This window comes from Watersipora subatra, chromosome 1 (assembly GCF_963576615.1).
Source record: "Watersipora subatra chromosome 1, tzWatSuba1.1, whole genome shotgun sequence".
In the NCBI taxonomy this organism is placed as follows: domain Eukaryota; kingdom Metazoa; phylum Bryozoa; class Gymnolaemata; order Cheilostomatida; family Watersiporidae; genus Watersipora; species Watersipora subatra.
In genome coordinates, this window is record NC_088708.1 from 12,125,845 (window position 1) to 12,152,939 (window position 27,095).

Here is a 27,095-nt window from a genome sequence, read left to right on the forward strand (position 1 = left end):
TCCTTACAGCTGCAACATCATGAAGTTCACAGTCATTCTTCTATTTTGTCTTGTGGCTCTAGCATCGGCAGCTCCTGCTGGAGATAGCTATGGTACCAGCAACTCTGCCGCCGCGAGTTCAGCTGGGGAAAGTGGAAAGGATAGTTCAATGAATTTATCAGGTAAGATTGAACTGCGGGTTTTAGTGAATTATTTTCATTTCTTTAGAAAAAATTTTATGAGAAAACAAAATGAACAAATTTACCTGTTTCGGTCGATTAACCTCACATGATTTCGGTCTGTAGACAAAAAAGGTTATTAAGGGTTGATGCCATGTCCATTCTCCAGGGAAGGGCTAAACATTCAATAAACAATTATTATACATCGGTCTCTCTCTGAATTCATCTATCTTCATGATGTGGTGTTCCCTGTGCAGGTGCTGACAGTGATGCAGACAGCGCAGACAGCTCTGCAGATGTGGTAGATGACAATACACCAGATTGGACAGAGGTTGTCAGTGATGACACTACAGAAGAGTCGAACAATACTGCAGAAGATATTGATGAAAATGAAAGTGGCAATGCTGATGGGTCTAATGATGACAGCAGCACTGCTGATGAAAATTCAGGTGATGAATATAAAGCCAGTACAAGTGTAGACAGCACAGATGCTGACAACAGTGACGATACTGGCAGCAGTGATCAAAGCAATGATGACAATGAAGACTCTACAGAAGATGACAGCAATGAGGATAATGATGACAGCAATGATGATAGCGGTGATGATAACAGCGCTGACAGCAACAATGATAGCAATGATGACAGTGATGGTGACAGCAGTGTTGATAGTGACAATGACGACAGTGAGGATGATAGCTATGATGATAGCTATGATGATAGCTATGATGATAGCTACGATGATAGCAGTGATGGTAACAGCGATGACAGCAACGATGATAGCAATGATGACAGCGGGAATGATGGAAGCAGTAATGAAAGTGATGACAACAGTGATGATGATAGTAGTGATGACAATGATGACAGCGATGCCAGTAGCCAAGCTAATGATGATGACAAAAGCAGCATTGAAGGTAAGAATGCGTTCCAAAAATTTAAAAAGCGACTGTCTGAAGGTATCACTTTTTTGTGCAGCTAGATTTATCATATGATCAATTTTTAATTTAATTTTTTGATTTAATTTTTCTTAAATTATACTTGTATGTACATGTATATATATATTTAATAATCGTTTTCTCTTGTTATTACAGATGAACTTGAAGACTTGCTCCAGGAATACGGAGTGTCCATAAAAGATGGTGAGCTAGACAAGATTCTAAAGGATGCTGGTGTTGGAGGACTTTACAGTTCTGCATCTGTTACATCGGGAGTGGCGTCTCTTCTCATTGCTGCCGTGGCAGCAGTCGTTTTCTTATAAGAGAAATAAGCTTATGCCAAAAATAATGTTTGTAGCCAGTGAGCAAGTTTGACTAGCTCTTATCAAATGTAAGACAAAAGATTTTAACATGAAGAGTACTGTTTATCACCCAGACATTGTGGCAGTATTTTGAGTAGTTTTTTGTCTTATATATTATGTTTTTTATTATACTATTTATTTTAATCTATATCTGTTGTGAGTTATACTATCCCAGTGATCATTTTGTATTCTCAGGAAAATACTGTCTACAAATTTATACAATAATATATATTATTATCGAACAACAAAAGTAACTTTAATAATTGCTCCCTTCATAAATGAAATGCATAGATGACAAGGTTGAATAAAACATTTTAAAATTAATTGATGAAACATGAAATAAAACTGAAGACAAGTTTTCTTAGATGCGCTTACAAAAAACTACATTTAGCTGTATATCCAAAAATGCTTTAACAAGTTAATATTTCACAAAAAATCAGAATTTCGATTTGAAACACACCTTTCGGGCAATATAGCGACTTGGAAGGAAAGCAGCTTTACTTTGTAGTCTATTGTTTATCCTTGCATACAAAAAGCAATAAATATATAGACTCCATCATTGATATCTCTATATGTTGATCTTTTACTTCCAACAGCTTTATTTGCTAAAAAAGGCGTATGGTTTAGCAGCAATGTTACTGAGTCATAAACCTTTTTATTTTTTATTAGATAACAGCGGTAAAAGGTTTGAAGAGCGGTATCAATCTCTGTACATGTACACACATGAGTGTATGTTCACCTAGACTTATAAAATCATTCTACAAAACAGACAAGATTTAACAATCTGTGAGGCCAAACTAATTTTGAAATTCATGCTGCCAGAATCACCCACATCTTTATCAAAAATGGATTGCTAATGGCTGACTATTAGAACTGAGAGGTAAGTACAGCAGGAGGCTGGCAAGGTACAGATGTGTCTATGAATAGCAAAATAAATGTGCATGCAGATATGTAAATTGTCATTTGACAATTTGCAGTTCTGTAAGGCCACTGATGAAAAACAGCATTTGAATATACATGTATACATATATACAGCAAACATGGATAACTCGAACTTCACGGGACCGAGCGAAAGTGTTCGAATTATCAGAGTGTTCAAGTTATCCCAGCACTGTCACAAGTCCATGTATTTACTTATTTATTAGTAGATACAAGTACATATACAAACTATAATATAAATCAAAAGCACAAATGGCTTGTTTCAAATTAAATGCTTCTAATGTAAAGTTAAAAATGTTTTTATCAAAAAGTATGGAGATTTTTCTATCACTTGAGATTGGTTTGTTGTTTGAGGTGATGTTATTGCCAGGACATTTTTTAGATTGACATGGGCAAAACTTGATCGTTGTTGAAATGCTCAAAAGAAAAGACATCTTTTTCTTTTGAGCGTTTTACCCACGATCAATTTTGCCGATTTTTCTTGAAGTTTATGCAAAGATTACCTCACTTTACTTTGCTTCCGAAGGGCGATCGCTAAGCGGATGTTTGGTATAAATCAAATTTCACCAAACCTTTAGAAAAGTCGTTGACAAAAATATTTTGCCGATGGTGGTAATAACGACGCTTATGAATTACGAAAAGTTGAGGTTTACCGTTATGGCTTGAAATAAAGTGATTTTCTAAAGCGATAACAACCGTTTCGGTAGCCGTTGGGCAAAAAACAGTTCGAGTTAACAGTGTTGAGTTCGAGTTATCTATAGCAATTTATCATTACGTGGGAACGGACCAAAGAAACCGTTCGAGTTAACCATGTGTTCGAGCTTTCCATGGGCAAGTTATCCATGTTTGACTGTATATATATAGCTAGCCAATACTCCTCAAATCTATCTGCATCACTGGAAACCCATTGGATGTTCGCTTTTCATGTATTCATAAATACAGGGTTGCTGTGCCAAGTATGCTCTTTTTCTAGCTAGTAACATTTGGCGCTCTGTCAAAATACACGTATCCTTGCAGTATTACTTTTTCAGCTCTCCTCACCTTGACTGTATTTCATTATTGAATACCAACACCAGTTATCTATTAATACCTAGAATATACAGATGGTCAAATAATACATCCTAAAACTTTGTTTACTGTAAAAAAATGAAGACCATCTATCAAGGATGAGAGGCAGTTGAGTGTTTAAAGGAGGCATACATGAGTGTTTAAACCAAAAACCACATTACAGTTTAAATCCCTCGATTATTAGCACTGATGATTAATGAATACTGTATTTCCTAAGAGTACGAGCCTACAAAATCACCAACAATCACATTTTCCAAACTCTAAACTTTCAACCTCACAACTTTTATTAGGCTTTTTAGTTTTTTTAATTCAAAGCATACAAAAAGTTCAAACAGCTATTTGATTTAAAAATAACCAAGCTTGTTTTTCCCAGTTGTCAGCCGAATGCATTCAGTGAATCGTATCTAAGCCACAAATGTTAGGATTATGACCAACAAAATAACAAAAGCCAGTTTTGCCCAATGGAAAATACTTTGTATCAAATAATACTACGCAATACAGCACCAGCAGATGGTGGTAACACATGGTCAATATATTTTAATATAAAAGCAATTACAGTGAAAGCCTTGAAGTTGTGTGCTCATGGTTAATTTAACAGATTTGTTTCCCTTTCAAGCAGTGAGCAACGCAGATCTCGCTATAAATCTCGACAGCAAATACTGACAGCAAGTACCGTCAATATTTAATTATATTTAACTATATTTTTATATCGTAGTATTCTTATACAGTAGATTGTCTTAAAAATCGTCATTTACCACCAAATAATCTATATGAACTGCCACTCCACATGTTTAGCATATTATTGCATCTCCTTTGACCTTTCTAGCAGACCAAGTCATTTGTTGTCACTATTTAGCAACTGTATGATAGCTGTGTGTGTATCAGTTCATGATCATCAAGAGTTTACTCAAATTTGATTAGGCAATAAATCTACTGCACAGAAATCTGTTAAAATTTGATGGTGAATGGATTGGATGCACTTGCATAGGTTGTCTAACTCGTCTGCAGTCTTAAAAACCAGAGTGCTATGACAGTTTTATGCAGTTTTAGCGCCTCACCTAGTTGCAGTGCTGTTGAACATTTTAGGCCTTGACATTCACACAAATTTTAAGTTCTTACCATTGGTCATTGTTTTCACACTTTTCTCCTCATGGGTAATGGCTGCAAGCCATGATGAAATAACACAAACACCACGTGTTTGACAGAAAGAAAGTACCATACTTTTCAGACTATAAACTGCACCACTATATAAGCCGCATCTGCTTTATTTTCCAAAAAACGATAATAAAACAATACATAGGCCGGACCTTTGTTTTGGCCGCAGAACTCAGGACGGTGATTTTTAACAAGGCAGCAACTTTGCTGCTTAAAATTTAAAACTGAACAGTGCCTTATGGTACTGTTCCGTTTAAATTGAGGCACTGAAAGAAAAAGCCACAGAATAGCCGCGCCCTTACATAAGCCGCATGGCTCAAATCATCAGAAAAAAGTAGCGGCTAATAGTCCAAAAAGTACGGTACTCTGTCTCAAAAAACATCGAAAACTTTTACCTTACTGTTGAATGCCAATTTATTCAAGTTTTAACTGCCCAAGTCAATGGTTCCTATGCTAGTTTTTGAACTCAAAGCTTTCTTCAATATATGACTATCTATGAAGCAATCTCTCGAAGATCAACTATGATGTTTGCCGAGGCTGTGTGCTTTTAAAGTGCCACGTTGCACAAACAATGTCTCTATCATCTTGGCTGGACATGTCTGAGTTTAGTGGCAAGAGAATGTCAATGACTGAAGACATGCCAAGTTACAGAGAGTAATTCAAGGTTGGATGCCATTCTTGGCACCACCAGTGGCCTTTTTGGGAATTGAACCCCCAGCCTGTTGTTTGCAAGCCAGTTCTAGACCCCTAGGCCACGGTTGTCTCTTCGATGGACAATTGTACATTGCATGCAAGCTTGAATATTTCAATGGACAAGGGAACATGTCAATTTCGTTTACCAAAAAATAATTTGTAGTGGTTTTATGGGTGCATCTTTGATGGAAGCTACTGTAAAAGGTCATGTTTTATGTAACCCCTGCAAGCGTGAGCCGACACGTCTGCACCCCTTCGCTATTACACCATATAGCTTGTTTTAACCATCAGTTAGGGATCCTGAGATAGGGCATGTCTTAATTGAATTTACAGTTTAGCCAAATCTGGCGACTTCAGTGTCTGCCTTTGACAAATTATTAAATAAAACAAGATGATCCATTTCTATAACAATTACTCATTACCTGCTGGTCTTATATCTACCCAGTTTTAATCATAGAAAAGTTATTTAGCATAGATCATAGAATCCACCTAGTTTGACCAGCTTTTGAGCTCTAGGACTACTGACTGAAGATATTTGAATATCAGCAAAGAGGGTGGGTCCAGAATGACTAAGGCTGCAGTTAATCAATGCGCAAGCTATTGAATATGTATGCGCCGCTAGGACTTCTGTCAGTTTGACACTCGTAGAGTCTACACCCAAAGTCACCTCTAGCGATATAAAGAAAGGAGAAGACGCTTGCCGAACAGACACATTCTGGTTCTTATCGCAGCAACACCATGAAGCTCACAGTCGTAGTTCTATTCTGCCTTTTGGGGTTCGCATTTACAGCTCCAGTGGGAGATGGTTATGGAGCGGGTGGCGATGCTGCCGGTGGCGATGCTGCCGGCGGCGATGACAAAGGAGGTGATGCTGCTGACGTATCAGGTAAGAATTATGCTGCACATTACCATTAGGAACTTACAATGAGGGATGTGAGTATATTATATGAATATTTACAGTGTTTCTAGTGAGCTGCTGGGTGTAGGAAATATGCTTGTAAGGCTACACTTTTAGATGCAGCATGAAAAGATAGAATTAATTATAAATGTTAGTCATGGTTACATTAGAGTAATATTACTACTGATTGAGAAGCTCTGGATACATTGCCAGTACAACAGGAGTCCAGACTGGCTATAAAGAAATCCGCTAGTTGCTCTCAATTTAGCTCTAGATGATATGAATTTGTTTGCAATATTTTGATGATGTTGTGTTTTAGGAACTCTCGACGCCTCAGCAGCAAGTGATGTAGGTGGAGCCTCTGCTGCTGCCGATGATTCAACAGGTGCTGGAGATTATTCAGCAGATGCTGGAGAAGATTCGATGGGCGCTGGTGACGATTCCATGGGAGCTGGTGACGATTCCATGGGTGCTGGAGACGCTTCCATGGGTGCTGGAGACGCTTCCATGGGTGATGGAGACGATTCCATGGGTGCTGGCGATGATTCCATGGGTGCTGGCGATGATTCGATGGGCGCTGGAGATGACTCGATGGGCGCTGGAGATGATTCCATGGGCGCTGGAGATGATTCCATGGGTGCTGGAGATTCTGCAGGTGGCTCTGCCAACGATGATGGTGACTCCACTGAAGGAGGCGACGGACATGGAGGCTATGGAGATGGAGGTGATAGTGGAGACGCAAGTGCTGATGACTCTGACAATGGCAACAGTGCTGATGGAGATGAAAATGGCAGTGCAGAGGATTCAGGCGACGAGTATGGAGATGATGGAAGTGATGGTGGGGACGGATCACATGGTGACAGCAATGGAGATGACAGTGCGAATGGAGATAGCAATGGAGATAGCAATGATAACAGCGATAATTACAGTTATGGTGATGATGACAGTCAAGATGGCAGCGTATCTAGCACAAATGAAGACAGCGGCGATGGCAGCAATGGTGATAGCCAAGATGGCAGTGATGATGGAAGTGACAGTTATGGAGATGAAGACAGCAATGAGAGTGGTGAAGGAAGTGATGATGACAGTGGTGATGGAAGCAATGACAGTGATGACGGCAGCGACAGTGATGATGGCAGCGACAGTGATGATGGCAGCGATGATGGAAGTGATGATGGAAGCGACAGCTACGGAGATGATAGCAGCGATGATGACAGCGATGATGATAGTGATGATGACAGCGATGATGATAGCGATGATGGCAGTGATGATGACAGCGATGATGATAGCGATGATGACAGCAGTGATGACAGCAGTGATGACAGCAGCAATGGCTACGGCGATGATAACAATGATGACGACAGTGATGGAAGCAGTGATGACAGCAGCGATGACAGCAGCGATGATGACAGCGATGACGATAGCGATGACGATAGCGATGACGACAGCGATGACGATAGCGATGATGATAGCAGCGATGATGATGATAGCAGCGATGATGATAGCAGCGATGATGATAGCAGCGATGATGATAGCAGTGACAGCAATGGCAATGATAGTGATGACAACAGCAGCGATGCAAGTGATAGCAGCAACAATAGTAACAGCGATGACAAGAGTAATGATGACAGCAATGACAACAGCGATGATGACAGTGATAACAGTAATGGGGACAGCAGTGGCGATAGCAAGGGAGAGAATAGCGAAGTGCAAGGTATGTATTTTACTTCTTCGACATAGTCTTTCCATAATGCCTTGAAACATCTCTAAAGTAACCTAAATCGTTATTTATGGAACACAATAACACAAATAAGATGTTTTTATTCCAGATGATCTAGGACACTTGCTACAGGAATACGGAGTGTCGATGAACGATGATGAGTTAGATAAGATTTTAAAGGATGCCGGTATTGGAGGACTTTACAGTTCTGCATCTGTTTCATCTGGAGTTGTGTCTCTTCTATTTGCTGCCGTGGCAGCAGCCATTTTACTTTAGATAGAATTTTTTCCTTAATCAACTTTTTTAACTGTATTGTAGACATTACACATTTCACTGCAAAGTTCAATGCATGATAAATTTTTTTCCATTGTTTGATACAATTTCTTAAAGTAAATTGGAATCAAATCTATAATGAGAAAATGTTTTGATAATACTGTATACTTTGAGTGATTTTTGAAAGCAGTCTGCGACAGCTCAATGCATAGCCCTAATCATTTACCATGGGCTGTCGCGTGCACTATTATTGTTTATAAAAGGCAGATAAGTCATTATTAAGCATACTTTTTAGTGGTTGAGTAATTGTGACATATCGCATTTTCCAATGTAAGTTTTAATGATATGTACATAATTTAATAAAGCGTATAAATATTTAAAATATATTTATTAAAATATATAATTCTATAAACGATAAAAAAACTGTGGTTATATATTGCAATGATTGCTGAACAAAGCTGAGTATCAAAATACTAAAGTACAAACAAAATGCTAAAGACAGCGTGTAGAAATGAAGCGGTACATAACATCATAAAATCAATGTCAATTGAAAGTAAAGCTGCATGAAATGTCAGGATTTCTATAGCTTTTTCCTTCCCTTGTTCCCAGCAACTGTAAAGTACCACGCCTCATAACACATCAAACATTCAAAGATGAACTTACACAATATTTTGCAGATTTTATGAGAAATTAATGGTGTTTTTCTATCGTTTGTGATTGTTTTTGATGTTTGAGGTGATCTGGCTGCCAGGATGTTTCAAGATTAAAATTGACCAAACTTGATTGTGGGTAAAACCCTCAGATCAAGCGAAGGGCAATGATGGAGTTTATATTTGCAACGAGATCAACAGAATAGAGACATGAAATGCTGCAACTTAAATGCAATAGCTGATGTCAACTGTACAATGATGGCAACTAGTGATGTCATTTCTCACGTATTTCCCTTCCGAGCGTTGTAACTGTAACCAAGTTTGTCAATTTTAATTCTAAAACAGCCTGCAGTCAGCCAAACCATCTCAAACATCAAAAACAATCGCGAATGATAAAAAATATGACACTTTCTGATAAAAATCAACCACAATTTTGTGCAATTCTATGTTTAACATGAATATGCACCACATGAACAATGGTATCAGCAAAAAGTTTTGACGTTGCTCAAATTGATCTGCAACTACAGCCATAATTAGGCTAAATGGTTAAAATTATGTTTATTATAAATGCTATGACCATATGTGAAAATGAATGAGTAGTTCCCCGCCCAGACCTCCTATTTCAACAAGCTAAGTACATTAGGGTATCGGAACTCAAGAAGATAAGAGGTCTTCAACATATGTAGCCAGAGCATCCAAAACCAGCTGCACTAATTAAATGCTGCACCAGGCAAGTAGGCGCTTGAGCAAGAATGTGGATGATTTAGCAGACTAGTGGGTGCTGTACCAGACTAGTGGGTGCTGTACCAGACTAAAGGGTGCTGTACTAGACTAGTAGGTGCTGTACCAGACTAGTGGGTGCTGTACCAGACTAGTGTGTGCTGTACCAGACTAGTGGGTGCTGTACCAGTCTAGTGAGTGCTGTACCAGACTAGTGGGTGCTGTACCAGACTAGTGGGTGCAGTACCAGACTAGTGGGTGCTGTACCAGACTAGCGGGTGCTGTACCAGACTAGTGAGTGCTTGGGTGCTGTACCAGACTAGTCAGTGCTGTACCAGACTAGTGGGTGCTGTACCAGACGAGTGGGTGCTGTACCAGACTAGTGGGTGCTACACCAGACTAGTGGGTGCTGTACCAGACTAGTGGGTGCTGTACCAGACTAGTGGGTGATGTACCAGACTAGTAGGTGCTGTCCCAGACTAGTGGGTGTGTACCAGACTAGTGGGTGCTGTACCAGACTAGTGGGTGCTGTACCAGACTAGTGGGTGCTGTACCAGACTAGTGGGTGCTACACCAGACTAGTGGGTGCTGTACCAGACTAGTGGGTGCTGTACCAGACTAGTGGGTGCAGCACCAGGCACGTAGGTACTACAGTAGCCATAGGTTTGTTTCTGTCAAGCTCAAAAGTAAGTACAGTCAAACATGGATAACTCGAATGTCACGGGACCGAGCGAAAGTGTTCAAGTTATCAGAGCGTTCAAGTTGTCAGAGCACTGTCACAAGTCCATGTATTTATTTATTAGTAGATACATGCACATATACAAACTATAATATAAATCAAAAGCACAAATGGCTTGTTTCAAATTAAATGCTTCTAATGTAAAGTTAAAAATGTTTCTATCAAAAAGTATGGAGATTTTTCTATCACTTGAGATTGTTTTGTTGTTTGAGGTGATGTTATTGCCAGGACGTTTTTTAGATTAAAATTGGCAAAACTTGATCGTTGTTGAAATGCTCAGAAGAAAAGACATCTTTTTCTTTTGACTGTTTTAATCGAGATCAATTTTGCCGATTTTTCTTGAAGTTTATGCGACGGCCACCTCACTTTTCCAAGCTTCCGAAAGGCGATCGCTAAGCGGATGTTTGGTAAAAATCAAAATTCACCAAACCTTTAGAAAAGTCGTTGACAAAAATATTTTGCCGACAGTGGTAATAACGAAGCCTATGATTTACGAAAAGTTGAGGTTTACCTCTATGACTTGGAATAAAGTGATTTTCTAAAGCGATAACAACCGTCTTGGTAGCCGTTGGGCAAAAAACTGTTCGAGTTAACAGAGTTCAGGTCGAGTTATCTATAGCAATTTATCATTACGTGGGAACGGACCAAAGAAACCGTTTGAGTTAACCCTGTGTTCGAGCTATCCGTGGGCGAGTGAGTTATCCATGTTTGACTGTACTTCCTTTCTCCAACCAAATGCAGTTATATATTGCATACTAACTTTTGACATGGCAGACTTCAGCGTTTGCTCCTCTTCTCACCAGGTAGTCGAGCCAAAGCCTCTGCTTAGTAGAGAGTGTGTCCCCTGGTCCCTTCACCTCAACGATCTACAATTAGTCCCACAAAGTCTCTCATCCTCATGAGCAACAATAATTCCTAAAGAAGAGCCCCTGAAAACAACTTCTGTGTTAGTAGTCTACAAATGCTGAGCCACACCTAAAGATGAAAAAGCAATTCTTGTTCAACTCAAATAAATCAGAGAATAGAAATTGAAATGTTTATTTTTCCAGGTAAAAAGGATAGAGAGGAGGGAGAAGGCACTAACCTTGCTACGATTCCCTCTGATTTAGTGAGAACACAAACAATAGTATTAAAATAGTCATATATAGACTGTTGCACTTTCAAACTATTATGAATGCCGATGGAAGAAAACAACTGCTGGCCACTGCTGCCCAACAACAAAGGCATATGGCAAGCCTCACAGAAGAGCCGACACCAATTATGGCAGGTGTATGAAAATTGTGACAACCATGGCAGGTATGCAAAAACTGTGCTTGATGAAAATCGGGGACAACATGTAAGAATTTCTACAGCGACCGAGAGTTACCGGTATGCGTTTATCAAAGGTTTGACAATGATTGATTAACAATGTGAAGTAATGAAACTTGATGATTAATAATCTCTATTTAATACAACTCTGAAAAAATTTCCATAGATACAAAAATGCATGTAAAACTATTAGAATAGGAATAACTTGAAGAGCAAGACTACAGTCACATTTTTGTGGTAACTTCAATTTGATGTATTTATTGTAAACAATCTGATTGGCTAAAACTCATTTATTTATTTATACATGTTGCTGTAAAACCTCAACTACCTCAACTCAAAACAATTGGTAGCCATAAGGATTATTTTGCAGTTAATTTGAGTAACGACAAGTATATTGCAGTTCATTAGACCAAGGAGGCTAATGCATGGTCATTCTATAGAAAGAATAAATCATAAACTAGTCAAACTTAATAACAATATTAAAGTTCATTCAAATTAATAGGTTACCATATGAGGCCAGACTGAAAAGGGCATATGTCAAATCAGTAATATGTAAGCTAGTAAGCATTTAGATACCAGCTACTCTACAGTAATAAACATGCTGTAAGCAAATCTATGTGCAGTTAACCCTTTCACTGCCATCCATGTACAAATTTAGCTATCGGCCTAGTGCCAGCCATTTCACCGAAAATTGCTGATATTGCTTCATGATATGTATACAATTTTTTTTCAATTTCAAACTATCTAGAACATTTTTGTAACAGATTTTATTTTGCCAACATTTTAACTAACACTGCTATGCAAAAAATTCAATGTATCTATACTTTGTGCGATGATAAAGCTATGTGAAGCGATCGCTACGAAGTTAAGACGATCCTCCACAATGTTCCTTACTCTTACAAAACCATTATGTACTTTCACCACTATCAGAGTCACTGCTGCTACTTTAATTATCTGTATAATCACGAAAATCTAAATCTGAATTGGCTATAACGTCATCAACATAAGTAATTACCTGTTTTTTGACTCGCGCAGTACTTAGCAAAACTTACACAAAATTTTTCGTTTTTAGGCTAGTAGTTCTCAAACAAAAGTTTAAAATTGCTTCGTTATTTTAGGCTAATTTTATAGAGATATTTTCGGAAAACATTGGCAATATCATAAAAGTCCTAAAGACCGTGGGTTATGTTGTCAACGAATAATAAAATGAAGTTACTACGCAATTGTTGGGAAAGTCGCAATAATGCGTCTACGGCATTCGACCATAGAAAACGCATAAATGCGTCTACGACATTGAAAGGGTTAAACTTTAATTTATAATAACTTTGACATACAAATTTGAAAACATGATATAAAAGTTGAACAAATAGTTGTTTGAACATCCGAGGTTATTTCTAACATACAGCGTCCCCAGTTTTTCATAACACTGTAGTTTGTAAATTATCGCATACATACAGTTTTTCATATAAGTTGGTTCTACCAGTTAAAGAAATATTAAACAATGCTCCATACTTCCCAGTTTTAATTTTAAAATCATGGATCTCAAAAAATTCAGTGCGAATAATAGTAGTGCTGAAAGAAGGAAAAAGGCAATATTTTCTTTAAAATTGATGCAAGAAAACCAAACAAGAAAATGTGTTCGGATCAAAAATCTACAAAGTCACCAAATCGTGATATCGTGATTGTGACGAGGAAACTGCAAGTGAAAGTTATGCGAAGAAAAACACCTAAAAAGAGTGAAAGTTGAAAAGTTGGACATGATTATAACAGATAAAATATAAAAAGATACCAAAGTAAACAATAAACAAGTTATGTTAATTTAAATCTCACGAAGTTTGAGTCGGATTATCTACAGTATGTACATATCTCTATCACCTCCTCTACCTATGTACCATCCTCTCCAGTAATGCCAAGGTTAGACCTCAAATCGCCTGTCTTTAAAAAGCAGCGTCTTTAAAGGCAGCGAGACAAACATATTTTAATTAATTATTACTTTATTAATTTAGTCCCTTGGAAATAATGTAGTATTTCTACATACTTTAATAGAGCTCATGTTCTAAATCTATACGCAACGAGTCAAAGTATTCATCGTTTGGTCTTTGGCCAGTGGGATGAATTAAACAAAATATTATGTACTTTAATCAGAATAGTTGCTCCGACATACAAGGAGTGTGACATATGAAGCACATATTGAAACGAATTAAATTTGAATGTCGAGGTTTGAGCGTACACATATTTTTTGTTTTGAAAGTTTATTTTACACAAATTTTGTCGATAAAATCTGGTGAAGTGATGAGAGGAAAAGGGATCTATTCAACCTTTTTGAGAAAGGTAACTTATCTAAGATACATAAGGCATCCGTAATGATAAATTGTTAGATTATATCTAAAGTAGATAGTCCTGTAACGTATATAAAGTTCATGTAATGAGAAAATCGATTTAAATTAACATTGAAGGTGTACGCTTCCCTTAACTTAATGTAAAAATACCATGAACATAGATTGAGCCTAAATCATGTGGAAGTGATACGAAAATTTAACAATGCAAATCAATAATACCACAGTTACTGTAGTGATTAAATTAAAAAGTTAAATTTTTTACTTTTGGAAGGGCCAAAAGGGTGAGTTTGGGAAGAACATGGAACAGATTAAGAAATTTCCATGTATTTCACCACTGTATTCCGCTTCACCACTCATATAATCATATAACGTAAAATCCTTATAACATCAACGTTCTCACAACGAATTGTCTATGTTGTAGGAGCATTTACTGTATCTATAGAAAAAATATTAGTTCTTAGCTAAATAAAATTATATAAACGCTTACTTAAAAGGACCTACCATAGCCATTTTATAAAGGGCCATAATTTGATGGAAGATTCACTTCAAATTAAATGTACAAGAAGGTGAAGCATTTAAAGCTGTCTCAAGGAGATATAACGTATCTACTGTATAAAGGCTTGGTTACATATCCCGACTTGTGACACTGCTCAGCCTGACACTGAGGCTCTTTAAGAGAGCATTTTATTGGCGCTTTACCATGCTTTATGCGAAATGATGATTTTTCAATAATACCTATGCAAGCTCTATTTCAACCAAGGAAGTTTTACCTATTCTCAATGATGCTCCATTTTTGTTAAAGGTTGACTTGCAACAAAATTCACAGTACAGTTATTTGGTATCAAAAGATTCACCATGTCTTACTCTGTTGTGTTGTAAGTGCCAAATGTGATTATAAGCTCTTAAAAACTCAAAAAAACGAAAAGCGGCCGTATATTTGAATCTCTTTATTTCGATGACGTAACCACGAAATTTGGTTATCGTCTTGTCACGTATGTTCTCACATGAATTGAAAGGCCAATAAAAAGCTCAATGTAAAACTTATCGTAGTACTAGTTAATGACAAACACTTCGGGTTTTACCGAAGACCCCGTATCAAATATAGATGCTCGCTACTTTACAGTTTTGTTTCGGCATTATTCAATCGTCAAGTCGTTCTCTGATCATGTGACCCAATACTTCGCGAATAATTTTTGCAGCACTTTTCGATTATCACAGGTGACCAACAGGCTCGTCATGATTATCAGACAATGATATGTACTCCTTAGAGCTAAGGTTAAAAAGTTTAACGATTTTTTACGGTAAGTTATAAGATATCAGTGCTAAAAGTGACAGCATTACAATGACGATGAAATAGACGCGTAAGAACAATAGACATAGTTTTATTGAATGCGTGAAGTATATTTGTGAAAATATTTCGATGAATAAGGTTGCAAGAAAGTGTAAACAGAAACCATCTCTCACAACTACATCACATTTGAGCCGTTTTGGAAAGGGAATCCAAACAACGGCGGTCTCGTGTGGCTGCGATTAACTGTTCGTTTTTGAGCTTTTAAGAGCTTGTAATCATCTTTCCACATATTTTGCACCCATAACACAACAGGGTAAGACATGGTGAATCTTTTCATATCAAATAACGGTTATGTGAAATTTGTTGCAAGTCAACCTTTAACAAAGAGAATTATTGTTATGGCAAACTAACCATCTGTGCTATTTTCCCACAACGCAAGAAGCACGCTCGTCGCTGCGCTATAAGCACGCTAGAAACATTGTAAACAAACACAAAAATAGTAGACAACACTAATATGCATGGGCACACCTCAACTGTGTACTAACGGGAGGTACAGGATATTACCTTCAATCTTCTTAATGTTTAATTAAAAAGCTATTCAAATTATTTTGTTATTTATATTAAACCATTTTTGCAAAAGAATCAAACAAACCTAACGGAGGTATTTGACCTTAGTGCAGCCTATTGTTGTTACATTTGGACAGGAGCACTTAACACTGAGGTCAAAGATGAAGTACCGGCACTTCATGGCAACAATTTCAAACTTGACCCAAGCAGCCGCTACAGTCTCCTATTGGATAGCTTAAAGTGAACCTAACAGCGATCTATCCACTTCCATGTTTAACACTTTGAATCCTGAGCAAAGTATCTGCTATTTGGTAAACTCATGAATACATTAACTGTAAATATGATTATTATTTGTTCATAGAACGCAGGTGGTTGGTACCTGAATGATGGCATACATTAGGGGAGTGGCGCTGGCAGGTGGTAGATGCACTGAACTCAAACAAAGACTCCACCCAAATTAGTGAGCAATTTGACAACTTAAAAAATGTGCTCGTCAAAAATGTTTATACCGTAGTTTTTTAATGACAACTATTAAAAACCATACCATTTTTAGTTCATCACAAAATCAATTGAATTTCTACTAACAGTTTAGTCAATGTCCCGAATTTGATGACAACATAAAAGCAGTCTGCTTTGATGTTCGCAGGAATGTTACTTTTAATTAATGCATAAAATCATGACTAGAAAACATTGCTGAATACAAGTCAAAAGTCAGCAATTGTTGAAAACATTTTATAGCAAAGTTGATGTGAGGTTTCTTTAATCGGCATCATGCTCAAAAGTTATTGCACCGTTTTTTTACCTAATCTTGTTTTTCAAATCTGCGCCCTGAATGGTTAAAATGATACGATAAAAGATGGAGGGCACACCGATTTCGGGTAAACATACAAACCGAGGCATTTGAAGGCACTAATAGCTCCATCACTATATAATGTAAATAGTATTTAGTAAAACATTTCAACAACTGATCAACAGATTCCAGTTCAACAGCTTCTCCAACAGCACCATGATTCTCACCTTGTACTTGCCAGATTGGCCATTCCACATGGTAAGGTCTGGCAGTCCACTCCTACAGAATCTGTAGCCCTTAGCTAGCCTTTCACAAATATCAGCAAGCAAAGGCATCCCAAGGCATAGCATGAGATCCTATAGACACAAAATTATTCCATTAAAGTAAGAATAAATAATGTGAAAGAAATAAAAGTGATGAAAATAAAGCGTAGAAACGAAAAAAATATTTTGATTAAAAACTAAACAAACAACTAGCACCAGAATATCTTCTGCATTTCTACAAACCATTCAGAGCATAATCACCAGGAAATTCTGCTAGTGAATTCAGCCCTAGGTCTTGTCACTTTACATCTGCGCTGCTGTGAATTAAATATTGTCAACTCACAAGCCATCAGAGATGCTCAAAACGTACAATAATGAATAATTCAACAATAGCTCAGAGTCTTCACTCGCTGTCAGACAGTGTAACTGACTCAATAGCTCAGAGTCTTCACTCGCTGTCAAACAGTGTAACTGACTACCTGCAACTAAGTGATTAATGACGATCACTCAATTCTTGTTTAGCACCAAACCTTTCCATAACTCCTCAGAGCCAGGGTTAGTCAAACAAGAAGCATAAAGCAATCACCTAAACCTCTATAGGCAGCGAGTGTTACCCAAGTAAAGGTACTAGTTTGGACCTTTTTCTTTTCTGTTAACATAGATAAAACATGGTGTTATCTCAGAGACCCCAGCAATGATAGCTACGACCTGAGTCCTGCAGGTAATTATTACTAGCTACAACCTGAGTACTGCAGGTAATTATTACTAGCTACAACCTGAGACTTGCAGGTAATTATTACTAGCTACAACCTGAGTCCTGCAGGTAATTATTACTAGCTACAACCTGAGTCCTGCAGGTAATTATTACTAGCTACAACCTGAGTCCTGCAGGTAATTATTACTAGCTACAACCTGAGTCCTGCAGGTAACTATTACTAGCTACAACCTGAGTCCTGCAGGTAACTATTACCAACTACAACCTGAGTCCTGCAGGTAATTATTACTAGCTACAACCTGAGTCCTGCAGGTAACTATTACCAACTACAACCTGAGTCCTGCATATAACCATCACTAGCTACAATATGGGTCATGCAGGTAGCTATTGAGAGCTTACAGTTAAATAAACAGGTCATCATACATACATGTATATGCAATGATTTTATGTGGCATCAATCCTTCATCTTCTGCATCAATGAGAAGAATGATGGATTTAATAACAATAACTTGGTTCACTAATCCATAAAATCATTAGGCATCTAGGAGATGGAACTCGTTAAACATTGTTACCAGGTTATTAATATTCAATATCAGATAAGTTTCATGATAGTTGAAATATCTGGCGAGGTCTATAAATCAAGCTACCTACACTTCCTAATAACATATAATGCATATATTTTTAATTTATTCATCATGCATATTATGACAATGGGCCTATAAGAGGCTGCATGAGAGTCAAACTGACTTTACTAAATGATTTGTCGAACAATCACTAAAATTATGATCTATAAATATGCATGTATATCGCAGCATATGATTGACCTTTCATTATATGGAAACCTTTGACCGACACAGAGTCACAGGTTTTCTTCAAACTATCTCTGGATAATGCAATCTTTTGGGTTAAACAACTTATGATAAAGGTTATCCTTGAATGTCCTATATTCAAAACGATTCAGTGTTTTTAAGGCCTTCATTCGAAGATCATCAATGTCCAAAGAACACCAGTTTATGGGAGCCCCAGAATATGACAGCAGTGAAGAGTTTCTACAAGTACCTATGAGAAACAAATAACTTACCAACACATCGTCAGCAGATTGAAAGACATCCCAGGAGACGCAGATGGAGCACTGTTCATACTTGTCTCTCCACACCGGCTCAACTATAGCAGCCAACTCCTGTCAAATCACAGACGCTTAGCTGTTTATCTTGGAGTTGACCATTGAAAACATAGCATTTTCACTTTCAACAGTTTTGACAAAGAGAAAACCCACTAATCCCGGGTTTCTACAGTAATGTAGAAAGCTTGCGACCAAAAACTTTATTATGATATAGAGCTCAACTGCTTGTTATTTCAAAACAATGTAGACATGTAGGCCTATGCATGCGGGGCATCAGACCTACACCGCGCGTACCATTAAAGAACTAATGCAAGGGACTCAGCATTCAATGCCTAAAATATTTTTAAGCCTGGTTTTCCCAAACCTATTTCAAAATTTTACATTGAATGTCATGAACTGAGACTAACAACAGAGTAATAAAAAGTGAATACACTCTGACACAAAGATGGCTGCGTCAAAATTTCCTCCGCGTTGAGATTTCTGGTTAGTTAAGAGTAACATGCCAGAGGCAGTTCCCTCATGTCATCACCTTCTCCAATTGCTTATAGGGTACTGAGGTAGTTTCCTGTTGCCTGTAGATATTCTTGATGCTGAGTTCAATTGATATTAACACTAGGGTAAATAATGATGCAAGAGTCATAAATTTAGGATTAAATTTATTACCTTCAGTTGCAAAAGTAAGTTTTTCAACAACTTTTGGGAAATAGTGAACAGAGAAACCTCTGAACATGTGACTATGTTCCATATCAATTGTTACATATATTGAGGTCAATGAATATCTCTGCAACACAAACGAATGCTTAGGAAGAATAACAAGCAGACATGAGAGACTTTCGAGGCAGCCATCTATGCAGATGGCCCAAAACTATGCATATATCAGGCAGACAAACCTAATTTACATGTTTTGCCCATTTCGAAGGAATCTTTATGAACTTCAAATATGGGCGATGAGAAAAGAGAGAAAGAGTGAGAAGACTTGTGGAGGCCAAAATAAACACCAAATGAAATGAAACACCAAAATAAATGGTAAACCAAAGCACCTTAATACATGTCTTCAGTGAACGTATTTAAAATGTTTACGATGATAAATGACAGAGAGACCAATCAGCAACGAATATCTACTAGCAAGGATGGCCCTGACAATCGCGCGCTTGACTGAAACAAGCTGTCGAACTTGGTGAGTTTCAAGGCTGCAATTTGAGCATGAAATTTTGTTTATATTATTTTTCTGTAATCAAATATGATGTAAAAACAGTGTTGACAGTGGAAACAAGCATACATCTATGAGTAGCAAAATAATAAGATTTTCTTGGAAATTTTCATGCTCAAGTTGAAACCTTGAAACTCACCGAATTTGACAGTGAGTTTCAAGGTTCCCTTCATATTATTTTCTAGTAAGAGCTCATAGACATACGCTTATTCTCATTGTCAACACCTTTTCTACACCATATTTTAGACAGAATGACAAGAGAATAAGGGCTATCTCTAGCTAGGAATGCAGAAGGCAACTGGTAGGTCCGGCTAAAGCTAATGTATACAGATGGTGGTCAGATGTTTTCCTCGGCATGTCAAGAAACAAAGGGTCCGCCCATTGGAATGCCAACATTGGCAAGTTGTTAAAATATCGTGCTGTACGCAACGTGTTACCATGACAGGGAGCAGCAAGCCATTCAGTCAATGTGGAAGCCAAACATTACATATAATAGAATATTAATAAGAATTGCTCAAATCTTTGGTCTTGATGTTATGTTTGCACTGCGTGACATGAGAAGGCTAAATGCCAATTCTAGCAAATAGACTCAGTACACGGTATAATTGTGCCAATTCTAGCAAATAGACTCAGTACCCGGTATAATTGTGCCAATTCTAGCAAATAGACTCAGTACCCGGTATAATCGCTTTTTAAACAGGTATGTGAGAGTGGGAGGTCAGGTGGTGCAGCATGCTGACACTCTACAGCTACATGGAAGCAAAAAATGATTTTCTATTTTCATAAATCCAAAATATTCGTTAAAGCTATTGGTATAAAATATAAAGATAAAAAAACCTGGTTCATCGTGCAGAGTAAAACATGAATATTCAACTATACTCGCTATACTCAACATCTTTAATAACTTGGATGATTCTCTCACTTTGTATACCAAAGACGTAATAACAAATGAATCTAACAGACCCACTCCGATATCTGTTTTGAAGCAGGATCTTACATAGCTCAAGCTGAGTATTCACGAGACGATGCCTTTGAGACACAGCTTGTATTGTCAAATCTCTTGAGAAAATTTGGATAGGAGCTGGCAAGATATTCAAGAGTTACTAAAGTGTCATTTTTATTGTACTTAGCTTTAGTCAAACACAAGTCAATGTGGAACAACAAATGTTAATAAAGATTTATTACTTTACAGGTCTGTTTCTTTTGAAAGGAAAATTATGATTGAGACCATATTCGGAGAAGCTGAAATGGTTGTACAATAGCAATAATAAATGAAATACGTTTAATCACTAGAACGTGTTACAATCTGCAAGTAGTCAATAGCTGACACAAATCACTCCACTGAGCTCAGATGTATTATAGAAATTTTGGTGGCAGCAACATTACTATGGAACAGGAAATGCTAGTCAGCATACACACAGTTTCAATGGTAAACTGCATATTCTAGGCATACGAAATTAAAGTTTTCGCATAGCGTATAGTGACACAATGAGTTCCATTGCTAGTTAATGCTTTTGCAGTAATGCTAGGTTTGCCCATTATGCAATCAAACATATCTATAGATTTAATATTATCTGATAGAACTTTTCGATGTTTGAATAGTATGCAGTCACCACAACATTGCTTTCCAGGAAGCTCAGATGACAGGTTTATGTTTATGATGACCTCAACACCAGATATAATAGTGTTGGCCACTAGCAGCCATTTGAACAGCGCAAAATATTAGCATATATCTGCTGCCTTTGCTCTATTTAAAAGCTTTTAAAAAACTTTTTTAATAATAGCAAATTTTTTTATTAAATATCGTTGTGAGTGTATAGCAAGTGTACTAATATTCAGGGATAGGTAACTAACAAAGCAGATACCCGGTCCGCACTAAATTACACTATCAACAAAACTAAGAGAAGCTTTTACCCTCTTCAGCAAAGCGTCTCCTGCTCCTGTCTCTTGTCTTGCATATTCAATAGGCGCATGAGCATCTGTGTCTAAGGCATAACATTGACTTGGAAATTTACATTTCAATCAATGCAGTTATTTTGAAGGGTGTTACAGAATGAACATGCCAAGTGCCCTAGCAAAATGTGATGCCTTTGAAACCTTCCTATTCACATTAGCTCGGAAAGCATGATCACCAAGCCCCAGTAGCAAACCTAGATAGATCCAGACAATGACCGTTAAGAAACACAACTTTAGCGAATTAGTACCTTCCTAGAAGCTTGTCTCACTTCCCTCAGGCGTTCCTCGATACTTTTCCTTCGTCTTGGATAAAACTCATCACTCTGGAAGTCCAAAGGTTTGCACTGGTAATTATTGAAGAATGTGTCACTAATACCTGGCTGGAAGATGATGTCCCAGAAGAGCAGCCCAAACATGGTGGTATAAACCGAGCTCTCCCGATGCTCACCTGCGAGCCATAAAGAAATGGGAAGATTTCCAGAACTTGAAAAACTGTCTGAAGAATTGAGCATTCACCATTGCATGCAGCGCAACCCATGGGCAAGTGACTAAGCTATGTCAAACATAAGCAGGTGTCTATGCAATGCATGAGCCAAAAGGTTTAATGGTTGTGTGTAGTTGTGGCTTTAGGTCTACAGCTTTCTGAAATTCAATGATTGCATCAAATCTTAACAGGAAAACATTGCTGAATATGCGACAAAACTCCGAGATTGTTGTCAGGAAAGTTTGTATAAACTTTCTTTAAAGGTTGACTTGCAGCAAAATTTACATTACAGTTATTTGGTATCAAAAAATTCCCCATGTTTTACTTTGCTGTGTTGTAGGTTCAAATATGTGGAAATGTGATTACAAGCTCGCAAAAGCTCGAAAACAAACAGTTAAAAAAACTGCCGTAGTTTGGAATCCCTTCATTTTGTTTTGACACGTGATGTTATCACGCCAAATGGAAGGCCAATAAAATGCTGAATATAAAACGTCTCATAACACTACTTTATGACAAACACTTCGGGTTTTACCTGAAAGCCCTTACCAAATATAGATGCTCGCTAATTCAGTTTCGTTTCAGCTTAGTCTAATCATATAGTCGTAATCTGATCATGTGACCCATATTTCTGCCCAAATGGCGCGAACAATTTCTGCAGCATTTTTCGACAACCACAGGTGACCAACAGGCTCCTCATGGTTATCAGAGGATGATATGCACCCCCTTGAGCTATGGTTAAAAAATTAAACTAATTTTTAGGCTAGTTTTTGAGATATCAGTGCTCAAAGTGACAGCATTACAGTGATAATGAAATAGAATAAGATAACATAAGAACAATAGACATGGTTTTATTAAATGCGTGAAGTATATTTGTGAAAATATCTCGACGAATGAGATTGCATGAAAGTGTAAACAGAAGCACATCGTGTTCGACTACATCACATTTGAGAGGGATTCCAACCTACGGTGTTTTTGTGATGGCTGTGATTAACTGTTCATTTTTGAGTTTTTAGAAGCCTGTAATCACATTTCCACATATTTTGCACCTACAACACAGCAGAGTAAGACATGGTGAACCTTTTGATACCAAATAACTGTAAGTCAACCTTTAAGCAACAATACGCTCAACAGTTATTGCACCATCTGTGAAACTACTTCCAAATCTCCTATTCATGCTATTGTTTATGGAAATCTTTAAAAGAAAATATGTGCAACATTTCAGAAATCTTTTGTATTGTAATTCCGCGCTGCGTAATGTAGTAAAATCTATTTTTAGCGGCCAATAGGATTCGAGCAGTCTTTCATAGATGAAGTAAATTAGAATTCGAATAGCGGAATAACAAATGTCAGTATGGATTACTCATACTGAAGTGAGGCCAAGGGAATAAATTAGGCGTAACCAACTGACGCCCAGAGCATGCGTTGACAACAGATAGCAGGTAGAAGCCACCTCGGACCGGACACAATCTGCCTCCATATTACCATAACAAATGAGCTATATCACAAGGAGGTATAGTTCAAAACATTGCCAATTTTGTTTCCCATGATAAAGCTTAATTTATTTGTGTTTAATGTTTACCTTTGTTCTGTGAGGAAACATAGCTAAGTGAACAATCTGTCAAACACTCCAGTGCCTTTCAGTGCAAATATTTCAATTGAAACCAAAAAGACCATAAAAATTACGTAACTACACTGCATTGAAAAACTTAAATTCCATCAACGATTTGTTTGTTGATCAACGATTTCAAATTTCGGCCTACAACAAGATTAAAAAGTTTGATATCTGTTATGCCAAACATTAGTGATAATTCAGCTCAGATATTATTACATGCATATGCTGTTATTCCATGTTCACTGATATGATCAAACCTAATGGTGTAGTTGTGTAATGTGGTAGACAAAAATTAGCACACAATTTTTATTGTTGTTAGTTTTAATTAGCTAGAACATATTGAACTGCGTTTTCACTTTGAGAACAGGAATGTTCAATAGATGACCAAGAGATTGGGGAACTACACTTCGAATCATTCGCACCATTGGGCAGAAATAGCATTGCTGTTTTCCTTGACAGAGAAAATAATTATATTTATAGTGGTTTTTGTTAACAGATCAGATTCAGCACAATTTCAAAAGGTATTTTTTCTAGTATCTGCGAGTGACCAACTTTCATAATGCATACAGGATGAAACTCTAAACAATTTAATTACTGGTACCTCAAAACCTCTAATTGAACACCATCCTTCAATTAAATGCCACCTCCATTTGACCACCACTTTGACATTCTTTGATCTTTACAAGCCCATAATAGCAAGTGATCAGTAGAAAAGTGTCCACAAAATTGTACTAATAATGACTTGATTACATCAATAACAATTAATTCTTTCGTTGTTTCTGTTTGTATCGAAGTTCATTTTTCAACTTCAAAGATGTACAGTTTTTTTGTTAAAACCTTGAAAGCGACATCATAGAAATAATTAATAACCGTATCAAGCTAATAGTAGTTCCTTGTTTAACGCAGTCTTCATACTTCAACGAATGTGAAAAACAATTTACAACTACGATGGTATATGAATGACTAGTTTTGGGCTAAATGTTGTGCTTAGCGCCCATGCCGCTAACAATTTATCATTATTTGTGCGAAATGCAACGCATAAAAGTTTTGTTCAGCTAAAAAAATTGTTTGGATGCTAATATCAACTAATTAAGCAGTGCAGAAAAAGAGTTGAAGTCAGAAAACATTGTGGAAGGTATTGAACAGCCAGAAGATGACATCGTCCAAGCAAACGATGCAAATATTTTTGTTTCAAAAATGTTAATTTTTGTTTATGCATGTATTATAAGTATGGTTTGTTTATATCACATGTTTTTTAATATATATTCGTAGCAATTGATAGATCATTGTTCTACAACTTATACATTTGCAGATTTATAAAATACTGTTTGATAGCATCCTTGTGATTATCTCAACTCGGCTTACAATGGATCGACCTCATAACTCCTTTTCTATTGCACATAAAAAGCTAGTTTTGGCTGCAAACTGTAGCAAAAATATGAAAGAGTACAACGAGTTTTTATGCAACATCGTTAAATATAGATATAAAATAAAAATATCCCTTTAAATTTAGAATGAAATCAAGAATTGAAAGCCTCAACAAATTGCAATGCGGGGCCCATGCTATAATATCATCGCAGGTTTATTGCAAGCAATACATGTAGATGTCAACTGGTAGAGATATTTCTCGGCTTTCCAATATGTTTACTATTGCATATTTGTTTAGATATCTCCGACAAGTTGGAGGTAACTTAGCAGATTTCATGCATTTGAAAAAGTTAATGTCGCTCCGCCCAATGGAGCTGCAAAATATAGGCGAACTTCGGTTAAATTTATCGTCCCAAAATTCTGACGAGCTATTTGAAAAGTACAACGCCAGCCTCTATTTGAATGCCACCTCTGCTTGACCGCCACTATAGGGAAGGGTTGAAAAATAGAGCACCACGACATTCAATTGGAGGTTCCACAGTAGTCCTCGTTTAATGAGGTCGTTAAATAAATCTCATTATTGTAAAAACCTAAGTTAGGCCATTTCCTCAACATTCGGCAAAATTTTACCTTCTACTTTCTTTTCCTTTTTTTATACTTTAAAGTCTTTTTGCTGTTTTGGTAGTATAATAAAGCCTTATTTAATATTTCAGACATTAATTTCAACAGTTTAAAAATCAAGGCTAGACTAGAATATTAGAAGTGAATGGGCCAATTCATCATCATTCGACAATCCATTCGGTAGAGTATGGTAGTGTATGGTATATACATACGTATGTACATATGGTAGTGTACGGTATATACATATGTATGGTAGGTATGGTAGTGTATGGTATATACATACGTATGTACGTATGGTAGTGTATGGTATATACATATGTATGGTAGGTATGGTAGTGTATGGTATATACATACGTATGTACGTATGGTAGTGTATGGTATATACATATGTATGGTAGGTATGGTAGTGTATGGTATATACATACGTATGTACGTATGGTAGTGTATGGTATATACATACGTATGTACATATGGTAGTGTACGGTATATACATATGTATGGTAGGTATGGTAGTGTATGGTATATACATACGTATGTACATTTGGTAGTGTACGGTATATACATACGTATGGTAGGTATGGTAGTGTATGGTATATACATACGAATGTACGTATGGTAGTGTATGGTATATACATACGTATGGTAGTGTATGGTATATACATACGTATGTACGTATGGTAGTGTATGGTATATACATACGTATGGTTGTGCACTACCATTTTTACCTTCCATTATTTCTCCTTTAATTACGTAGAACATAGCACATGCATTTAGTTGTAAGTATTTATTGAATGGATGGATTATTGATTATTTTTGCTGATAATTTAAGGTTTTCGAAACCTACTGGTAGGGCACATTAGATTTTCAGGAGCAAAAATACTTTAGCTGCCAGTACAATATTATTTATAACTTAGTGTTTTCTCTCTTTTATACAGTACGGTACGTATTAAAATTACCTTTATTGTGTTATTAATATATGAGATTACTTACAGTTAAAGCCACTGCACTGTCGTAATTACAAGGGATTTGCATTAAACAAATATTAGAGCAGTTGTTCCAGTTACTGTTACTGCTACCTGCAGTAACAGTAACACTTTTAACAGTTGCTGTTAAAAGTGGACTACGGGTATTCAAGCGTTTT

At 37.0% G+C, this 27,095-nt stretch overlaps 2 protein-coding genes across 2 annotated transcripts in view; one reads left to right on the top strand and one right to left on the bottom strand.

Annotated features, from left to right (window-relative positions):
* LOC137400286 (dentin sialophosphoprotein-like) lies at window positions 1-8,580 on the top strand. The gene is made up of 6 exons (XM_068086650.1): window positions 1-161; window positions 416-1,069; window positions 1,247-1,406; window positions 5,991-6,193; window positions 6,525-7,919; window positions 8,035-8,580. The coding sequence occupies exons 1-6, from the start codon at window positions 20-22 to the stop codon at window positions 8,199-8,201; spliced, it is 2,721 nt and encodes a 906-aa protein (XP_067942751.1). The 5' UTR covers window positions 1-19; the 3' UTR covers window positions 8,202-8,580.
* LOC137403393 (fanconi-associated nuclease 1-like) overlaps window positions 8,570-27,095 on the bottom strand; it is a 46,163-nt gene continuing 27,637 nt past the window's right edge. Inside the window, exons 13-17 of the mRNA XM_068092749.1 lie at window positions 22,118-22,317; window positions 18,662-18,760; window positions 16,830-16,958; window positions 11,068-11,173; window positions 8,570-8,810 (exon numbers count right to left, since the gene is read on the bottom strand). Coding sequence (XP_067948850.1) covers window positions 8,779-8,810; window positions 11,068-11,173; window positions 16,830-16,958; window positions 18,662-18,760; window positions 22,118-22,317 — 566 coding nt within the window. The 3' untranslated portion in view covers window positions 8,570-8,778. The remainder of the gene's footprint in view (window positions 8,811-11,067; window positions 11,174-16,829; window positions 16,959-18,661; window positions 18,761-22,117; window positions 22,318-27,095) is intronic.